Raw genomic sequence first — 19,881 nt, 5'->3', positions numbered from 1 at the left:
TGCTGCTTTGCTTTTCATTTTACAGAAAAACAACTGAAGCTGAAGTGGACGAAGATGTGACGGAACTGAAAAAACAACTTCGATGTTTTGATGGGAAAGTCGTTAGGTATATGTAAGTAAACATTTTTTATAAACTTCTGTGCTTCCATAAGCTTAAACGCTTTTTTGTAGTCGTCTATAACGCCACCTCAAATGTAGGTTAGCAATCTCTTATTTACATTCTATAAATCGCCTATAACTGTTTTTGTGTGTGTAGTTTCCAGTAACTTCGCTCTTAAGGCCATCGCCATTTACAAGAAGACTGCTGGGATCGATTTATTCATCAGTAAACAGGTAATTTACCCCACAATATTGCCTATGCCACTTTTACTTTACGACAAATGATTAATTAAATGCTGAAGGCCATTTAGGATGCCCCCCGCTTAGCCTTGGGCGATTTGTTTGTGCCATTTGTGCAGTTTGTACAGATTTCACGATCTACGTTTCTGTTCCAGGGTCTGCTATCGATTTGGAGGAAACACTTTTTTCTACGGTGATCTCTTCATCCAACCGCGGACTTCGTCAACTGATAAAGGCAAGTATATGTTAACTGCTATACATCAATTTTGAATATAATTGTTGTTTTGATAATGTCAACATGGAAAGGCAGTGTAAACGTGCACTTATCCTGTCTTTACATGTTCTAGTATTAAAATATGATGCCATTAATGACGTCCTGATGCTGCTTTGCTTTTTATTTTACAGAAAAGCAACTGAAGCTGAAGTGGACGAAGATTTTTGGATGGGACAGTCATTGGGAAAATCGTATGAAATTGTTTCATATGTAAGTAAATATTATTATACGCTCATTGTGTATTTAAGCTTATGTGCTTCTAGAAGCTTAAACGTTTGTTTTGCAGTGTCGACGAAGCACCTGACAACATAGAATACAACTGCGGTTGCAAAGGCATTAAGGAGTCCAGTTTGCATCTAAAACTCCACCCTAAATGCAAGTTAGCAATCTCTTAGTTACATTCTATAAATCGCCTTTAACTGTTTTTTTTCTATATGTTTAAGAAACTTCGCTCTTAAGGCCCTCTCCATTCACAAGAAGAATGCTGGGATCGATTTATTCATCAGTAAACAGGTAATTTAACAAACAATATTACCTATGCTACCTTCACTTTATGATGAATAATTATAATTAATTAAATGATGAAGACCATTCTGCTTGCGCTGCTTCGCCTTCAGCGATATTTCAAGTGTTTGGGCAGTTCGTAGAGATCTTACGTTTTACGTTTCTGTTCCAGGGACTGCCACAGCATTGGAGGAAACACTTTTTTCTACGGTGATCTCTTCATCCTACCGCAGCTGAATTTCGCCAACTGATGCAGGCAAGTATATGTTAACTGCTATACATCAATTTTGAATATAATTGTTGTTTTGATAATGTCAACATGGAAAGGCAGTTTAAACGTGCACTTATCCTGTCTTTACATGTTATAGTATTAAAATGTTTTGTAAAATATGATGCCATTAATGACGTCCTGAAGCTGCTTTGCTTTTTTATTTTCCAGAAATAGAACTAAAGCTGAAGTGGACGAAGATGAATTACTGTGACGGAACACAAACATTTTAGCGTTTATATGTTGTCTCCAATCTGACTACTATTTGCTGTAACTGATGTGATGCTTTTTCCCTTTGCCTTGTTTTAAGTGTTTATGTTTAAAATTGTAATATATTCGCTCGCGTCGTGTCGGTGCTCAATTTACGTAACAGAGCTTCAATTTGTCTGAGGTGCGAGCTATGATTTACCGTCAAATATTAACTGCTTATTTTTTCGTAACGGAGCTCTGATGCTACTTAGCGCTGTGTGGTCAATTCATAGACGATAAATGAACAAACGACATGTTTTTTTCGCTAAGGTCGTGACACTTAGTGTGCTTAAAATGTCCCCATCTCGTGGACTGTCTACTAAATACGACGATGCTGTCAAAGTGTATTTGAGTGTTGTTTTTCGCAAAATACAATTTACAGGGTCTGTTGCATAGAAGGGGTTGTCTGTGACCGAGTAAACGGCCCCGTTAAATACGACGATGGATGTCGCTGCTGAGGATCAGAGGATACGGGCGGTACCCTTGTTTTTTCGTGAAATACAAGTTGTTCATTTTGTCGTGCTGAAGGAAGTTGAAATTGGAGCGTGGAGAGAGAGACAGAACGCAGTTTCCTCAGGTGAGGGTGAAAACAATGCAACAACACATGCACTTTGATTTGAAAATAAATCCCAGGGACATGATTTTTGTTTTTCGTGAAATACAAAATTAAAAAAAACTACCGATTAGCGTTGCTTACTTATCAAGCACAAGGAAAAAATGTTTACAAAATCGTCAAATACAAAATTCCCACCTTGGGGTTAGAAAAGAAACACTTTAGAAAAATTTATTAATTTGGCGCAAAAACACAACACAATACGCAACAGAAAATACACAAAAAGCGAAAGGTCCGGAATTCTGAAACAAAAACACAGCCGATTAATTAATGAAAGGATAAAATAAATTCAAATAATAACACACAACGATAAAAGAACAAACACAAGAACCGAAGAAAAACAAAGCTGATTAAATTAGTCTATAATACTAGATAAAACACAACAAAAAACACGCAGCGATAAAAGAACAAACAAACAAATAACACACAAAAACCGAGAAGGTCCTCTGGATGTTGATGAATTCTGAAACTAAAACAAAGCTGATTAAATTAATCTATAATAATACTAGATAAAACACAACAAAAAAACATAAATAAAACGCAACGATGAAAGAACGAACAAACAAATAACACACAAAAACCGAAGAAGGTCCGCTGGATGTTGATGAATTCTAAAACTAAAACAAAGCTGATTAAATTAGTCTATAATACTAGATAAAACACAACAAAAAACATAACAAACACGCAGCGATGAAAGAACAAACAAACAAATAACACACAAAAACCGAAGAAGGTCCGCTGGATGTTGATGAATTCTAAAACTAAAACAAAGCTGATTAAATTAGTCTATAGTAATACTAGATAAAACACAACAAAAAACATAACAAACACGCAGCGATGAAAGAACAAACAAACAAATAACACACAAAAACCGAAGAAGGTCCTCTGGATGTTGATGAATTCTGAAACTAAAACAAAGCTGATTAAATTAATCTATACTAATACTAGATAAAACACAACAAAAAAAACATAAAAAACACGCAACGATGAAAGAACAAACAAATAACACACAAAAACCGAAGAAGGTCCTCTGGATGTGATGAATTCTGAAACTAAAACAAAGCTGATTAAATTAATCTATACTAATACTAGATAAAACACAACAAAAAAACATAAATAAAACGCAACGATGAAAGAACAAACAAACAAATAACACACAAAAACCGAAGAAGGTCCTCTGGATGTTGATGAATTCTAAAACTAAAACAAAGCTGATTAAATTAGTCTATAATACTAGATAAAACACAACAAAAAACATAACAAACACGCAGCGATGAAAGAACAAACAAACAAATAACACACAAAAACCGAAGAAGGTCCGCTGGATGTTGATGAATTCTAAAACTAAAACAAAGATGATTAAATTAGTCTATAGTAATACTAGATAAAACACAACAAAAAACATAACAAACACGCAGCGATGAAAGAACAAACAAACAAATAACACACAAAAACCGAAGAAGGTCCTCTGGATGTTGATGAATTCTGAAACTAAAACAAAGCTGATTAAATTAATCTATACTAATACTAGATAAAACACAACAAAAAACACATAAAAAACACGCAACGATGAAAGAACAAACAAATAACACACAAAAACCGAAGAAGGTCCTCTGGATGTGATGAATTCTGAAACTAAAACAAAGCTGATTAAATTAATCTATACTAATACTAGATAAAACACAACAAAAAAACATTAACAAACACGCAGCGATGAAAGAACAAACAAACAAATAACACACAAAAACCGAAGAAGGTCCTCTGGATGTTGATGAATTCTAAAACTAAAACAAAGCTGATTAAATTAATCTATACTAATACTAGATAAAACACAATAAAAAAACACATAAAAAACACGGAGCGATGAAAGAACAAACAAATAACACACAAAAACCGAAGAAGGTCCTCTGGATGTTGATGAATTCTAAAACTAAAACAAAGCTGATTAAATTAATCTATACTAATACTAGATAAAACACAATAAAAAAACACATAAAAAACACGGAGCGATGAAAGAACAAACAAATAACACACAAAAACCGAAGAAGGTCCTCTGGATGTTGATGAATTCTGAAACTAAAACAAAGCTGATTAAATTAATCTATACTAATACTAGATAAAACACAATAAAAAAACACATAAAAAACACGGAGCGATGAAAGAACAAACAAATAACACACAAAAACCGAAGAAGGTCCTCTGGATGTTGATGAATTCTGAAACTAAAACAAAGCTGATTAAATTAATCTATACTAATACTAGATAAAACACAACAAAAAAAAACATAAAAAAACACGCAGCGATGAAAGAACAAACAAACAAATAACACACAAAAACCGAAGAAGGTCCTCTGGATGTTGATGAATTCTGAAACTAAAACAAAGCTGATTAAATTATTCTATACTACAATAAAACACAATAATAAAACATAAAACACAAAAATTACGGAACGATAAACACAACAAACAAATAACACACAAAAGTGGAAGAGTCCGCTGGATGATGATGATGAATTCTGAAACTAAAACAAAGCTGATTAAAAACAGAATAAACAAAACATAAAACACAAAAGACATGCAACGATAGACAAACAAATAACACACAAAAGTGGAAGTGTCCGCTGGATGATGATGATGATGAATTCTGAAACTAAAACAAAACAAAGCTGATTAAATTAAACTACAACACGAATGTCAAATTAAATAGACACAAAAATTATATAACGTAGAAGTGATCATTATCCAAACTTACCTTTAATTTTGCCTGAACTAACAGAACAGACCCTCTGCATCATAACAGAAAATCGTCACGCCTGCCGCTTTCTAGGTTTGATCCTGCCAGTCAACCAATTTCACCATAACGTATCTCCCTGACATGAATCCTGAAACAATCCCTAAGACCAGAAAAAAAATAAACAGCAGCATTATATGTATTGATTACACTGTCCTTCAACATACATTGCTACTACTCCCACAAAGTCCTATCTATAACCAAATAGTCACCTGCTAATTCTCCGCCTGACAAACTTCGACACAGACCTTCACCAACAGTTGCTAAAGAAAGAATGACAGTTCCCCGGTTCCCCTATTTTCCTTTCTTTCAACCAATCAGAACGCTTGCTTCAGAAACGTCACTTCAACCATCCTAAGGCAGCTGCTTTTCTTGTGCCAAATGATTGATTGCGGGAGGCATAAATTTTGGTTACTTGGCAAATAGGTGGCATGACATCGCGTGAATGTCTGAAAACGAAAAAAATGGAAAGTTGTTTTGGCATAATGTGGGCAAAAGTTAGTGCCTTAGACTACGGTCCTAATCGAAATCGAAGACAAGACAATTAGTTCGAAATATTTTGGTCTGGTGAAAAGGCAAAGATTGCTGACAGACTATATTTAAACAAGTTCTAGACGCCGACATCCTTCCGGTTACATTTTAAATTTCTCATAGATTTCAATAGATGCTTATGGCCTTCCATCCAACTTCTAAACGGCTGAAATCGATCTAATTATACTATTTCCAGACACAGCATAGAACTTACGATCCTACTATAACCATGAGGGTTACAAACTTATTGTAGTTAACATTAATTATAGCATGTGGGCAAAAATTTATTGCCTTAGATAACGGTTTAAAAACTACGTCCTATACCTCCAAAATCGACGACCGGCACACGCGCATTAGAGCAAGGCTCGTTCCATCTTTTCTTTTGGACCAATCAGAACGGATGCTTTAGCAACGCTTTTGTCGAGTTCAAAAACTCCCCACCAACCGAGCTGAATGCGCTTCATCGTAAGTCACGGGCCGAAATGTTTTCACGAACATTAAGGTTTTCTGTAATAATAAAATAAGAAGGTTATGCGATAGAATGGCGTAATTTGGATCTATACTTAAAAGGTATACGACAGAGAATCATAATAAACAACCACATAAACTTGTTGGAAGACACTTATCGTCCAACAATATCTGCTTAGCAAACTTGCAATATTTTTTAACGTTCGATCTATCAAAAAATGCCTTAAAAGACGGTCAACAATACAAAAAATTCCAAATTTGCTAAACAGTATTTTGGGACAGATTGTACCATCTTATTGCCGTTTCGTTTGATTTTTTTAAGCTGATTGAGGCAACTCTTTTTGCTTTCAGCTAGTAGAATATCCACCATTAAAAAGGTACGCAAAATGTGCACAAAAACCCGCGCTAAGTATTAAACATTACTGGCCCGACAAAGCAGAATGCTATGATGTAAAGTTGTGTAACGTACAAGTTGTTTACCATGTTCAAAAGTGGCATCAAACAACTTACCCTTAATGTGGCTGAACTTGCAAAACAGAACCTCTCCATCATCACGCCTCTCTTTCTCAAGGGTTTTATTCTCTCGGTCAACAAATTTGATCGAAACACATCTAACCATCCTAAGACCAAAAACATGTATTGATTACGCTGTCTTTAAACTTTAACATAGATATTAAAACTCCACAAAGTCTCATCCATAGTTTACTTCTGCACAAAGACCAATTAGTTTCACCTGTTAAAATCTCCGCCTGAAAGTCTGACTCCCTTTAAAACAGCGACCCTCACCACAAGTTGCTAAAGAAAGAATGACAGATCCTTCTTTCTTTTCTTTTCTTCAACCAATCCGAACGCTTGCATCTGAAACGTCACATGGACGCTCTTCAACAGTCCAAACACAACCTGTAAATTACACTGCTTGTAGAATGATTGATTGTGGGAGGCATAAAAGTTGGAAACTTGGCGGACAAGCTGACGTGATATCACGTAAATTAATAAGCGCTTGCTGTATGTCTAAAAACAGAAAAAAATGGAAAGTTGTCAAAGTAAAATGCGGGTAAAATTTAGTGCCTTTGACTACCGTTTAAGCCAAATTTGAAGACAACACAATTAGTTACGGTCGTGGAAGACCTAAACGTCGAAGATAAGTTCTGCTTCTGATGGATTACTGACAAACTTTTCTAATTTTTGAACAAGCTATAGACGCCTACATCCTTCTGGTTACATTTGAAAGCAGACACTAGGAATTTCTAATTTCAAATAAATTGCAGTAGATGCTTACGGCCTTCTACCGCACCTCTAACCGTTTTATATCTGAATCGAAAATTATACTACTTTCAGACACACACCATAGAGGTTACAATCCTACTATAATCGTTAGGGATAAAAAAAACTTATTGTAATTTATATGTATTATAGCATGTCGGCAAATATTTATTGCCTTTGGTAACGGTTTTAAAACTACGACCCATACCTTTTAAATCGACGACCGACACACGCGCATCAGAGCAAGGTTAGTTTCGTCTTTTTCTTCGACCAATCAGAACGGTTGCTTTAGCAACAGTCTTGTCGCGTTCAAAAATCGCCCAAGCAAGCATCGTCAGTCTCAGGACGAAATGTTTCACGAACATTGATTGGTTTCCCTGTAATAATAAAATAAGAAGATGATGCAATAGAATGGCATTATTCGGGCCTATATTTACGAATACGACAGAGAGTCAAAATAAACAACCACATAAACTTGTTAGAAAGCATTTACCGTCCAATAATACCTGCTTAGCAAACTTGCAATATTTTTTAGCGTTCGATCTATCAAAAAATGCCTTTGAAAGACGGTCAGAAAAAGAAAAAAAATCCAATTTTCTAAACAATATCTTGGGATAGATTGCACCAGTTTATTGCCGTTTCGTTTTGAATTTTTTTAATGCTGTTTGAACCAATGTTTTAATTGTATGCAAAATCTGTCCGCTAACCGGCGCTAAGTATCACGTGACAAAACAGATTGCAAGACGCCAATCTATGACATAAACTACGAGTATATAAACAAATACGCTTGCATGGGATTTTTTATGAGCATCCCTTTCGCATGACTAAAGATAAGCTAACGTACCAACAACATAAATGCCAAATTAAAGTTTCAGATAACTTACAAGACGCAGAAGTTGTGTAACGTACAAGTTATTTACCATGTTTAAATGTGGAATCAAACAACTTATTTTTAATTTTGTTTGAACTTAGAAAACAGTACCTCTTTATCCTCAAGCCTGTCTTTCTCACGATCAAAAACTTCATCCTAAGACCGGAAGCAAAATTAAACCCATGTATTGAGAACAGTGTCTTTTAACTTCAACATACATTGCTACAACTCCACAAAGTCGTATCTATAGTTTACTGCTGCACAAACAATAGCTTTTACCTGTTAAAATCTCCGCCTGAAAGTCGGAATAACATCGACACAGCGACCCTCACCAACAGTTGCTAAAGAAAGAATGACATATCACACACGTCCAAGTTTTGTCGGTTCCCTTGCTTCTGAAACGTTACATGCACGCTCTTCAATCGTCCTAAGGCAGCAACTTTTCTTGTACCGAATGATTGATTGCGGGAGGCATAAATGTTGGAAACTTTAAGGATAAGCGGATGTGACATCGCGTGAATTAAGAAGCGCTTGCTGTAAGTCAGAAAACAGAAAAATGAAGTTATTTTGGTTTGATGTGGGCAAAAGTTAGTGCCTTAGACTGCGGTTTTAATTAAAATCGAAAACAATACAATTAATTCGAATTATTTCAGTCTTGGGAAAAACATCGAAAAAAAGTTTAGCTTTTTATTGGATTGCTGACAGACTTTTCTAATTTTCAACAAGTTCTAGACGCCTACGTCCTTCCGGTTACATTTAAAAATGGAAACTAAGAATTTCTAATTCAAATAAATTGCAGTAGATGCTTATGGTCTTCTACCGAACCTCTGGGTTCAAATAGGAATCGAAAACAAAAAAAATTATATTCTCATTCAAATTATACTTTTTTTTAGACACAGCATAGAGTTTACAATCGTACTATTACCATGGTTACAATATATCAACTTATAGTAGTTAATATTTATTGTAGTATCTGGGCAAAAAGTTAGTGCGTCAGATTACGGTTTAAAAACTACGTCCTTTACCCATAAATCGACGACAGAAAATCGGACCAGCACACCCGTCAGAGCAAGACTCGTTCCATCTTTTTCTTCGACCAATCAGAACGGTTGCTTAAGCAACGCTCTTGGCGAGTTCAAAAATCGCCCAAGCACAGAGTTTAGTAAGTTTCATCGTCAGTCCCGGGCCGTAATGTTTCACGAACATTGATTGGTTTCCCTGTAATAATAAAAAAAGAAGATGATGCAATAGAATGGCATTATTTGGGCCTATATTTACGAATACGACAGAGAGTCAAAATAAACAACCACATAAATTTACCGTCCAATAATACCTGCTTAGCAAACTTGCAATATTTTTTAGCGTTCGATCTATCACAAAATGCCTCAAACGACGCCCAGAAATAGAAAAAATCTAAATTTGCTAAACAGAATCTTGGGACAGATTGTGCCAGCTTATTGCCGTTTAGTTGGTTTTTTAATGTTGTTTGAAGCAACTTTTTTGCTTTGAGCTCGTAGAATATTCACAATGAAAAAAATGTACAAAAAATCTGTCCGTTAACCGGCGCTAAATATAACATGACAAAACAGATTGCAAGACGCCAATATATTACCAATATACTACGAGTATATAATCAAATACGCTTGCATGCGATTTTTTAAGAGCATCCCTTTCGCATGACTAATGATAAGCTATGATGTACCAACAACATTAATGTCAATTTAAAGTTTCACTTAACTTAAGTATAAGACGCAAGTTACGTAACGTACAAGATATTTACCATTTACCAAGTAACTTACCTTCAATTTTGTCTGAACTTAGAAAACAGAACCTCTTCATCATCACGCCTGTCTTTCTCCAGCTTTCATGGTCACGGTCAACAAACTTCATCCTAAGACCGAAATCAAAATTAAACCCATGTATTGATTACACCGTCTTTTAACTACCTTGCTACAACTCCACAAAGTCTTATATATAGTTTACTGCTGGACAAACATCAAATAGTTTCACCTGTTTAAATCTCCGCCTGAAAGTCTGACTACCTTTGAAACAGCGACCTTCACCACGAGGTGCTAAAGAAAGAATGACAGATCACACACGGCCAAGGTTTGTCGGTTCCCTTTGTCGTTTTCTTTCCACCAATCAGAACGCTTGTTTCTAAAACGTCACATGGACGCTCTTCAACAGTCCAAAGGCAACCTGTAAACAACACTGCTAGTTGAATGATCGATTGCTGGAGACAAACAGATTGCAAGACGCCAATCTATTACTTATATACTACGAGTATACAAACAAAATACGCTTGCATAGGATGTTTATGAGCATCCCTTTCGCATGAATAATGACAAGCTATGATGTACCAACAACATGATGGTCAAATTAAAGTTTCACATAAGACGCAACAATTATGTAACGTACAAGTTCACCACGAGTTGTTAAAGAAAGAATGACAGATTACACACGGCCAAGGTTTGTCGGTTTGACGCTCTTTAACATCCAAAGGCAGCTTTGTATACCAACCTGTAAATTACGCTATTAGTTGAATGATTGATTGCGGAAAGCAAAACGTTGGAAACTTGGCGGACAAGCTGACGCGACATCGTATGAATGAAGAAGCGCTTTCTCCAAATTTAAAGACAAGACAATTAGTTCGAATTATTTTCAACGTGGAAGATAAGTTCTAGACGCCTACGTCCTTTCGGTTACATTTGAAATAAGAAACTAGGAATTTCTAATATTAAACAAATTGCAGTAGATGCTTATGGCCTTCTACTGCACCTCTAATCGGTTTATATCAGAATCGAAAATTATCCTACTTTCAGACACACAGCATCGAGTTTACAATCGTACTATAACCATGAAGGTTACAGTATATTTACTTACAGTAGTTAACATTTTTCATAGCATCTGGTCGAAAATTTAGTGCCTTAGATTACGGTTCAAACACTACATCATATACCTCTTAATCGAATCATGACAAACGGACCAGCACACGCATCAGAGCAAGGCTTATTCCGTCTTTTTTCTTCGACCAACCAGAACGATTGCTTGAGCTCTATGAACTTAATCGTCAGTCTCGGGAAGCAATGCTGAATTTTGTTTCCCTGTAACAATAAAATAGGAAGGTAATACGATAGAATGGCGTATTTCTGGCCTATAATCATGACTACGAAATTGAGTCGTAATAAACAATAACTAGTTCGAAAACTTTTAAATAAACTTGTTAAACAAACATTTACTCTCAAATAATAACTGCTTAGCAAACTTGCAATACAAAATGGCACAAAAGACGGTTAGAATACAAAAAAAATATGAATTTGCTAAACGATATCTTGGGACAGATTGTACCAGCTCATTCCTGTTTTGTTTCATTTTTCTAACGCTGTTTGAGGTAACGTTTTTTTTTTGCTTTGACCTAGTAGAATATCCACAATAAAAATGCACGCAAAATCTGTCCGCTAATCGGCACTAAGTATCACATGACAAAACAGATTGCAAGACCCCAATCTATAACTAATATACTACGAGTATATAAACAAAATACGCTTGCATGGGATTTTTTATGAGCATCAACTACATTAACGTCAAATTAAAGTATGACATAACTTATTAGACGCAAGTTATTTAACGTACAAGTTATTTACCTTTACCAAGTAACTTACCTTCAATTTTATCTGAACTCACAAAACAGAACCTCTTCATCATCACGATTGACCTCAAGGTTCTCACGGTCAACAAATTTCATCGAAACACATCTGACCATCCTAAGACCGAAAGCAAAATCAAATAACCGTCTTTAAACACTGTCTTTGAAAGGTTTGCTGTCTTTAAACTTCAACATACCTACTACAACTCCACAAAGTCCATAGTTTTCTGCGGCACAAACAACAAATATTTTTACCTGTTGATTTTCCGCCTGAAAGTCTGACTACCTTTGAAACAGCGACCTTCACCACGAGATGCTAAAGAAAGAATGACAGATTACACACGGCCAAGGTTTGTCGATTCCCTTTTTTCTTTTCCTTCCACCAATCAGAACGCTTGCTTCTAAAACGTCACATGGACGCTCAATCATCCAAAAGCACTAAATGATTGAATGCGGGCGGCATAAACGTTGGAAACTTGGCGGTAAAATTGACGTGACATCGCATGAATTGAGAAACGCTCGCTGTGAGTCTAAAACCCGAAATAGAAAGTTAGGAATACTACACACGGACTTAAAAAGTAATTTAATCATAAACATTACTGCCAAGGTACTAGTGTATATAGAATACAATCTCTCTTGTCATCATCAGTGCAGGTACAACAGAGATTGTCGAGAGGTCTGAACGATGTATTCTATATACACCAGTACCTTGGCAGTAATGTTTATGGTTAAATAGAAAGTTGTTTTGGTACAATGTGAGCAAAAGGTAGTGCCTTAAACTACGGTTTTAATCGAAATCGGAAACAAGACAATTAGTTCTAGACGCCTACCCCCTTCTGGACCCCTAACATTAAAACAGATTTTTCTGTTTTTTGTACAGCATGTATTAAAACATACAAGACTAACTTTCTTTGCAGTTGTCGAACATTTTGTCGCACAATCATTACTTGCGACACCATTATTTTGTACTTACTCTGTCCTGCAGTATTGTTAAGCTCAAGCGAACACAGTTCATTAACAGAGCTTGGTTCAAGGATGTAAACCAAAATTGTGTGGCCTGTAGCGGCCAAAAACATTTTAGTTATTATCCAATAAACATGTGCTTCAAGGCATACAGCCAAGGTTAAGTGAGATATTTGATTGTTCCTGAGACTAAAATTTTTCCTTAAAATATATGGGCCCAAAATATCGGTTATCGGCCTTCTTGACTACAGATAATCGGTTATCGGTATCGGCCCTAAAAAAACATATCTGTCTATCTCTAGTTCCTTGTAACAATAATCAGGTGATGCGATAGAATGACGCAATTCGGGCCTATATAATACCTGCCTAGCAAACGTGCAATATTTACTGTTTTTAATTTTTTAGCGTTCGATTTATCATAAAATGCCTCACATTAATGGGAAAATTCTAAGTTTACTTAAACAGTATCTTGCGGCAGATAGCACTTGCTCATTGTGGTTTCGTTTCGAGCTTTTGATTTTTTTAAATTCTGTTTGAACCAATGTCCTTTGGATCTAGCAAGAATATCCAAACGAAAACGCACGAAAAAAACTGACCACTAACGGGCGCTAAATGTCAAACATTACTGGCATGCCAAAACAAGATTCCAAGACGCCAATATGCCCCAACATAGTCGTCATACTATTTTCAAACACACAGCATAGAGCAGTGATTCTCAACCTTTCATGGATCGTGGCCCCCTAAAAGTATATTTTGGGCCTCGTGGCCCTCTTTGAATAACAATGTAAGATCTGTGGCCCTCTGTAAAAAACGTAAATTGCAAACTCGTGTTACAATTCAGTATTAATTTCGGCTTTAAACAAGTCGAATAGAATAAACAACAAACTGTAATCGTGACAAATCTCAATATATATAAAGAGTGTTAGGGAATAAAGATATTCGCAGCGCACACTCAATTCTGCGCATTATAAGTTAAAAGAAAAAGACTCGCTGATTTTTGGTGGGTGTTTCTGGTGCGACCACGCCCGTGGCACCCCGGAATACAGCTCGTGCCCCCCCCTGTGGGGCGAGGGTCCCGGTTGAGCACCACTGGCATAGAGCATAAACAATCCTACTATTAACATGAGGGTTACAATATTTTAACTTATAGTAGTTATTATTTATTATAGCATCTGGGCGAAAATTTAGTGCCTTAAATACCTCCAAATCATCGACTAGCAATCGGACCAGCACACACACCAGAACAAGGCTCGTTCCGTCTTTTTATTTGACCAACCAGAACAGTTGCTTTGCCAACGCCATTGGCGCGCTCAAAAATTGCCCACCAACAAAGCTGAACGAGCTTAATCGTCAGTCACGGGGCGGAATGTTTTACAATTATTGATGGTTTCCATGTAACAATAAAAAATCAGGTGATGCGATATAATGGCGCAATCCGGGCCTATATAATACCTGCCTAGCAAACTTGCAATATTTACTGCTTCTAATTTTGTAGCGTTCGATTTATCACAAAATGCCCTAAAAGATCGCCATTAATGGTGAAAATAGAAAATCTTGCGGCAGATAGTACTAGCGCATTGTGGTTTCGTTTCAAGCTTTTGATTTTTTTGAATGCTATTTGAACCAATTTCAGTTTTGTTTTGTGCTAGCAAGAATATCCACAACAAAATTGCATGAAAAAACTATCCGCTAACCAGCGCTAAGCATCAATCATTAATGCCATGACAAAACAGATTCCAAGACACCAATATGCCCCAACGTAGTCGTTAACAAAGCAGAAAAATTCACCGCCAAATACCGACACAAACCAAGCAATTTCAAACCATTTCTAAAAAACGACTTCAAAAACAAACTTTAGAGGAAAAAATTATACGCACCACTTTATATTTACACAATGTCACTTACAAAATTATGTATACAAGAATGAAAGCCGCTTGTTTGTTTCGCGCATAACAGTACATCCTGGCTTTTTAGGCCAGCCTGCGCCGTAACGTCACTTTACCAATTAATATGAGCCTTCCTGCACCGCAGCGTAGCTCAGCAGCGCGACGAAGCAAACTTATTGGCTAGGAGTTACTGCATGGTGGAGTTTGATTATGGTGTTATCGTAGCAAATATTGTCAGAAATTCTGGAAGTTTATCGGGTAATTGCTGCATGTGCATTTCGTCAAAAGAAAATGCAAATGTTACACAACGAGATGATTAAAAGAGTAAAACAGAATGAATAGATGCAAGCCTACATTACTCCATGCCATGTGCATTTATAACTTACCAGCTAACAGTTTCAAATTTATTTCTACAGCTTTCAGTATTTTTGCAGCTAACACTGGGTAACAAAAAACATTTAATATAATCCAGAAGTATGAATAGTTTTGTACTGGTATTAACTATAGCAGTTTGCATGGTGGGAGAAAATGAAGCGGTCTCAAGCATTTATCAAGATTCTTGTAAGTATCTTGGCAAAATCCTGAAATGCTGCAATAGTTATTACTATAAGTATCTGACTGGTTTCGATAAATGTTGTAATGTCTACATTTGCGCATAGCTAAATTAACATTAATCACATAACTTTCGGTAAAGAGTGTAAATAACCAAGAGAACGATACGTTAATTAGATTGTCCTTTGTAGATATATCACTGGAGACCTTGATTACTAATCCAAGTCACATACAGTATTACCCCTTCTACACACAAACAGGAGCAGCTAACGTCAGAAAAGCATTCGTGGCTACCATTCCAGGTACCAGACAATGTGTAAAAGTTAGCCACATGATTTACTTTGTAACAACTGGTATGTTGTCTTAACAGTTTTACGACACAAATACACTAGTAGATTATATAGTGTGGGTGTGGTAAACGCAGTATTTTAGGAATAAACAGGCAGTGTTGATACGGATGTTTATCAAACACAAAGCTGCTGTATTGTTTTACAGTAACACAGCCATGCAGTGCTACCAATTCACCTTGTGGCGTCGGGGCAAAATGCACAAATATCAGCGGGTACGAGGTGAAATGCACGTGCAGTCCAGGATACAATCAAACCTTTCAACTGATCAAAGGCATCACAACACCAGTGATGGTAGTTGGCACGAAAACGGCATGTCAAGGTATAAGACTTTGTCTAACCAGTAGCTTACAGTGGACGTTAACTTGGAGAACAAGCTGTTAGTTATATTATTCCACCAATATATAAGCAACATCACCAAAGGCCTTTAAAGTTGGCAGAGATTGTATAGTGATAATCTTATCTTGGTTTCCAAATACCATTAAGTTTTACACTACAATGCTTTCGTTTCGAACCTCGCAAATAAATGTTAATGGTTCCATTTTTTCCAATTTTACCTAAATTTATTTTATTAGATGTGGACGAATGTATTGGAAACAGCACAATCTGTGGAATTCATACGTTGAAATGCAATAACTATCCTGGCACATACAACTGCACGTGCAAAAATGGATATATGCTGGTTCCTCCTAAGAAATGTATCAGTAAGTAAACCACATTACGGCCACAAACCTTCCCAACGACAACACGTTTCACTTTCAAACTTAAACGGAGATAGCATGAATATTGTATGGCTTTGATTAAAATTACATAGTGCATGCTCGAAGCCTGCCTTCAGTATACATTTTGCAGAATAATTGTCTTTCGAATGGGTAAGCAATTAAACACAATGATGGCCACTGATTAAGGTACTAAATATTTCAACAGAATACGATCCATGCTACTACATGAACTGCCACGCCAACTCGTCTTGTTCGAATGCTAGTGGAAACTTTCAATGCGTTTGCAACACAGGTTTTAGTGGCAACGGGTCCTATTGCACAGGTAAATGTCGTTCAAAATCAGTATAGAATGCAACAGCACACACTTGACAAACTTAGTCTTAAGAGCATAAGTTAGCAATGCAGTTTGCATTTACAATATATTTTAACACAGAAATAGCTTTACCAAGAGATTTGTGTAATCGTCTGTAGCAAATGATTCTTGAGCTAAACTTAACCAGTTCAAACCCCTGATTTTTCGGTTTTTCGACAACGATTTTAAAAGTAATCTGGCAATATTGCTTGCGGAAAGCTTTACGTTTCGCATTGCGTTCACAGACATAAACGAATGTACGAAGGGAACTGCGACTTGTCACTCAAACGCCACTTGTGCCAATACGGTGGGAAGCTACACATGCAAATGTAAACCAGGATACTTCGGAGACGGACGAAACTGTTCCGGTAAGATTTACTTTTCCCTCCATTTATCTGGGGGCAGAACTAACTGCATCAAAAACTACTGAACTGTAGAATGCCATACGTCAAATTGTAAGTTTTGCTCAATCGATCAACTACAAATTACAGTAGTGAATATCAAACGAATCATAGATAGTGTACAATAGTTCTTTGCCGGTGGTTATTTTACAATTATTACACATTGCTTGATAATATCGAATCAAATTGTTTTCTCAACTTATTCGCTCAAAGGGCTACCATTTAAACAGAAAGTATTTCGAATATTTTTCTAGACGTGGACGAATGTGCACTAAAAACCAACAATTGCTCCAAGAACGCAGTTTGTGCGAATACGTTTGGGGGTCACACTTGCACATGCTTACCAGGATACACTGGAAACGGACAGGTCTGCACAGGTAAGAGATTAGATCTTTAGCACACATATATTGTCAACATGAGAACTGAACACAGCTTATTACTCCAGAAAAGTGTTGTTTTGTTACGAAAACTTGGTCTTAAGTAAAAATCAAAAGCATGAGTATTATTTATGCTACTGGTAGTTGAATCTTATGTGACGAAAACTGTTGCACAAAACCGCCCAATCAAAGTTAGTTCAAGAAAAACGTCGTGTTGACTGACTAAAGACCCCACAACGCTGCTAAATGCGACTGACGTAGTCTTAATATTACGTTGTTTACAACTAATACTTGTCGCTTTTGTTCGTGACACATGTGCAGAATTGTATAAACGAAAAATTTCCGTAAACAGGATGTTACTGAGAATAAACACAGGGTACAAAATCCCGAAGTCAGGTAAAGAATACGTCCATTATGTAATAGTTCATGCTGAGAAATTCCGCTTGTCATTACAGCGTTGTTTGCAAAAGCGAAAAATCGGCACGGGTCAAGGAAGTTTACGTCAGTAAAACATAGGAAACGGCAGTAACTCGTTACAAGCATGAACTCCCCTGACGCAGCAATCGCATTATGTTGATAAAAACAACAACCACAACAAGAAAAGCTGATGTACTTTTGGAAGATTTGTGACGACATATCATTTGTTTTAATAGAGTATTTTTGCTCTGGAATATTTTAAAGTGTATTGAAGGGGGCTAAATTATCTTGTGCATAATTATTCACTTACACGTAAGTTAACTCGCACAATTTGTATGCACAAAGTACAACTTTTAGTTATAGGACCTCCAAATCCTTTCAGAGCAACACAAGTATATAAGTGCGAATACAATTAAATGCATCAATTACGCGAAGATAAATGCCAGAAAAAACAAGATGTATTGCTGTAATTCACAGATATCAACGAATGCCTGCTGCCTGGCAACGGGAACTGCACTTTGTACGCCAATTGCGTTAACACACCGGGAAGTTATGAGTGCAAGTGCCAACCTGGATTCGCATACCAAGGAAAACTTTGCAAAGGTATGAATATTTTAAAACTTTCGGGTCAAAAATGAATGAAAAACAAGGAAAGATACCTGTTAAATATCCTTGCATTATCTATTCAGCACCATTGCACTTTAGAACAAAGTACAATTATAGTGATTGTAGTCCCCAAATTGCGGTAGCAAACAATAAATGTTTCGCGAAATAACTCTTGCCACGGTCAAACAATTAGCTAATATTCTCAGCAAGCAATTAATATTCAACGTCTCTACGGTTTCACATGTCAACATGGGGTAAATGAACTCAAGCAGCCATTGCATTGTATCAACTTGCTTATTTAGAACCATTTTGTGTAATTCATAGTACGCCAGGCCTATTAAAGGCGTGATTTTGTGTAACCAAATTAATGTCGTAAGGCATAAAATGCCGTTTTGTTTTAATCGCAAACAAACAATTTGTGCAGATGTGGACGAGTGTCTGAACGGACAGGGCAAGTGTCATAAAGAGGCTACGTGCACTAACCACATTGGAAGCTACTCCTGTATGTGTAAATATCCTGGCTTCGTTGGAAATGGAACTTGGTGCAAACGTAAGAAATCTATCCCATGATTTGTAGCTTAAAAGATATGGTTTCAAAATATAGACAAAGCAATGAACGACAGCATACAGTAAGGCTTGCAAAAATTACCCGACTTTTTTATTTATTTATTCAACAACAAAAAACATATCTGTTCTTACCAGCAATAGTTTTACGTATCTTTGAAGCACTGGAAGTACAAAAAACGCAATTTCTAATCGAGAAAATTGTATTTGTTTCAGAAACGTGCGCGAAAAATTAAAGAAGAAGATTGGATTCCTAAGATTTCATTTCATAGACTTCGAAACGTCATTTTTTGTAGTGTAATTGTTGTGTACAAATGTAAATACGTTTTGTTGTGTATATGATTCAGTTTGTTGGCTTCCAATATTAAAATAACCAACCTTTAAAACCTGCACAAGGCGGTGTTGTTAACTGAATGTTGCAGAACATTCATTTTTTGAACTGTTGACCGTAGTATGTTGTTATGAGAAGACCATGAATTTCTCCTTAAATAGAAAACAGCTAATAGGATGCACAATCATAAGTGAACTCGCAATATGCACTAAACTCAAATTCAATGCCTAACAGTAGAATACAAAACAACGTTGGTGCTACGGAAAAAAAAACTGGATTTAAAATAATAGGGATACGCGTAAGCCTGAGCGTAGTAAACTTTCATAGAAAAATTACGGATCAGGATATGAGGCCATTGCGTTGTTAGTTTTGGAACGCATTCACAATACGAAATACGAAATCAAAGCTTGAGTCCACACAGGGGCCAGCAATTGATTTTCCCAAGGGGTATAAACTAGGCATCTGCAATCACTTTCGACAGCCGGACGTTGATGGAAGTCCCAAAGGTGATATCCTTACAATAATAGGTGATGGACATTTACAACCC

At 36.4% G+C, this 19,881-nt stretch overlaps 1 protein-coding gene and 2 long non-coding RNA genes across 3 annotated transcripts; 2 read left to right on the top strand and 1 right to left on the bottom strand.

Moving 5' to 3' along the window:
- Positions 1-905: 905 nt before the first annotated feature.
- Positions 906-2,105, top strand: LOC145217555 (uncharacterized). Its single transcript, XR_013857435.1, has 3 exons — positions 906-992; positions 1,057-1,126; positions 1,290-2,105. It is a non-coding gene; the product is annotated as an uncharacterized LOC145217555 (long non-coding RNA).
- A 2,705-nt stretch (positions 2,106-4,810) lies between these two features.
- On the bottom strand, positions 4,811-12,078 carry LOC145217553 (uncharacterized). The gene is made up of 15 exons (XR_013857433.1): positions 12,014-12,078; positions 11,833-11,934; positions 11,130-11,274; positions 10,181-10,369; positions 9,970-10,061; positions 9,196-9,388; positions 8,450-8,704; positions 8,282-8,326; positions 7,508-7,676; positions 6,770-6,936; positions 6,547-6,656; positions 5,893-6,075; positions 5,250-5,486; positions 4,999-5,140; positions 4,811-4,896 (listed from the first exon to the last, which is right to left on the bottom strand). It is a non-coding gene; the product is annotated as an uncharacterized LOC145217553 (long non-coding RNA).
- A 3,009-nt stretch (positions 12,079-15,087) lies between these two features.
- On the top strand, positions 15,088-19,372 carry LOC145217548 (uncharacterized). Its single transcript, XM_080084810.1, has 10 exons — positions 15,088-15,226; positions 15,409-15,519; positions 15,713-15,886; positions 16,140-16,268; positions 16,492-16,608; positions 16,884-17,006; positions 17,294-17,416; positions 18,311-18,436; positions 18,864-18,989; positions 19,220-19,372. Exons 1-10 carry the CDS (start codon positions 15,142-15,144, stop codon positions 19,237-19,239), a joined length of 1,134 nt encoding a protein of 377 aa, XP_079940936.1. The 5' UTR covers positions 15,088-15,141; the 3' UTR covers positions 19,240-19,372.
- Positions 19,373-19,881: the final 509 nt, after the last annotated feature.

The sequence above is a fragment of the Phallusia mammillata genome, chromosome 3 (genome assembly GCF_965637545.1).
Source record: "Phallusia mammillata chromosome 3, kaPhaMamm4.hap1.1, whole genome shotgun sequence".
Taxonomy (NCBI): domain Eukaryota; kingdom Metazoa; phylum Chordata; class Ascidiacea; order Phlebobranchia; family Ascidiidae; genus Phallusia; species Phallusia mammillata.
This window is presented reverse-complemented; position numbering and strand designations above follow the sequence as displayed.

What these genes read in the sequence shown, in the direction of transcription:
- LOC145217548 (XM_080084810.1), top strand. Translation starts at nt 15,142, where the DNA reads ATGAATAGTTTTGTACTGGTATTAACTATAGCAGTTTGCATGGTGGGA. An exon ending in TCCTCCTAAGAAATGTATCA is followed by an intron (nt 16,269 to 16,491) that starts GTAAGTAAACCA and finishes ATATTTCAACAG; the next exon opens with AATACGATCCATGCTACTAC. An exon ending in CAACGGGTCCTATTGCACAG is followed by an intron (nt 16,609 to 16,883) that starts GTAAATGTCGTT and finishes TTGCGTTCACAG; the next exon opens with ACATAAACGAATGTACGAAG.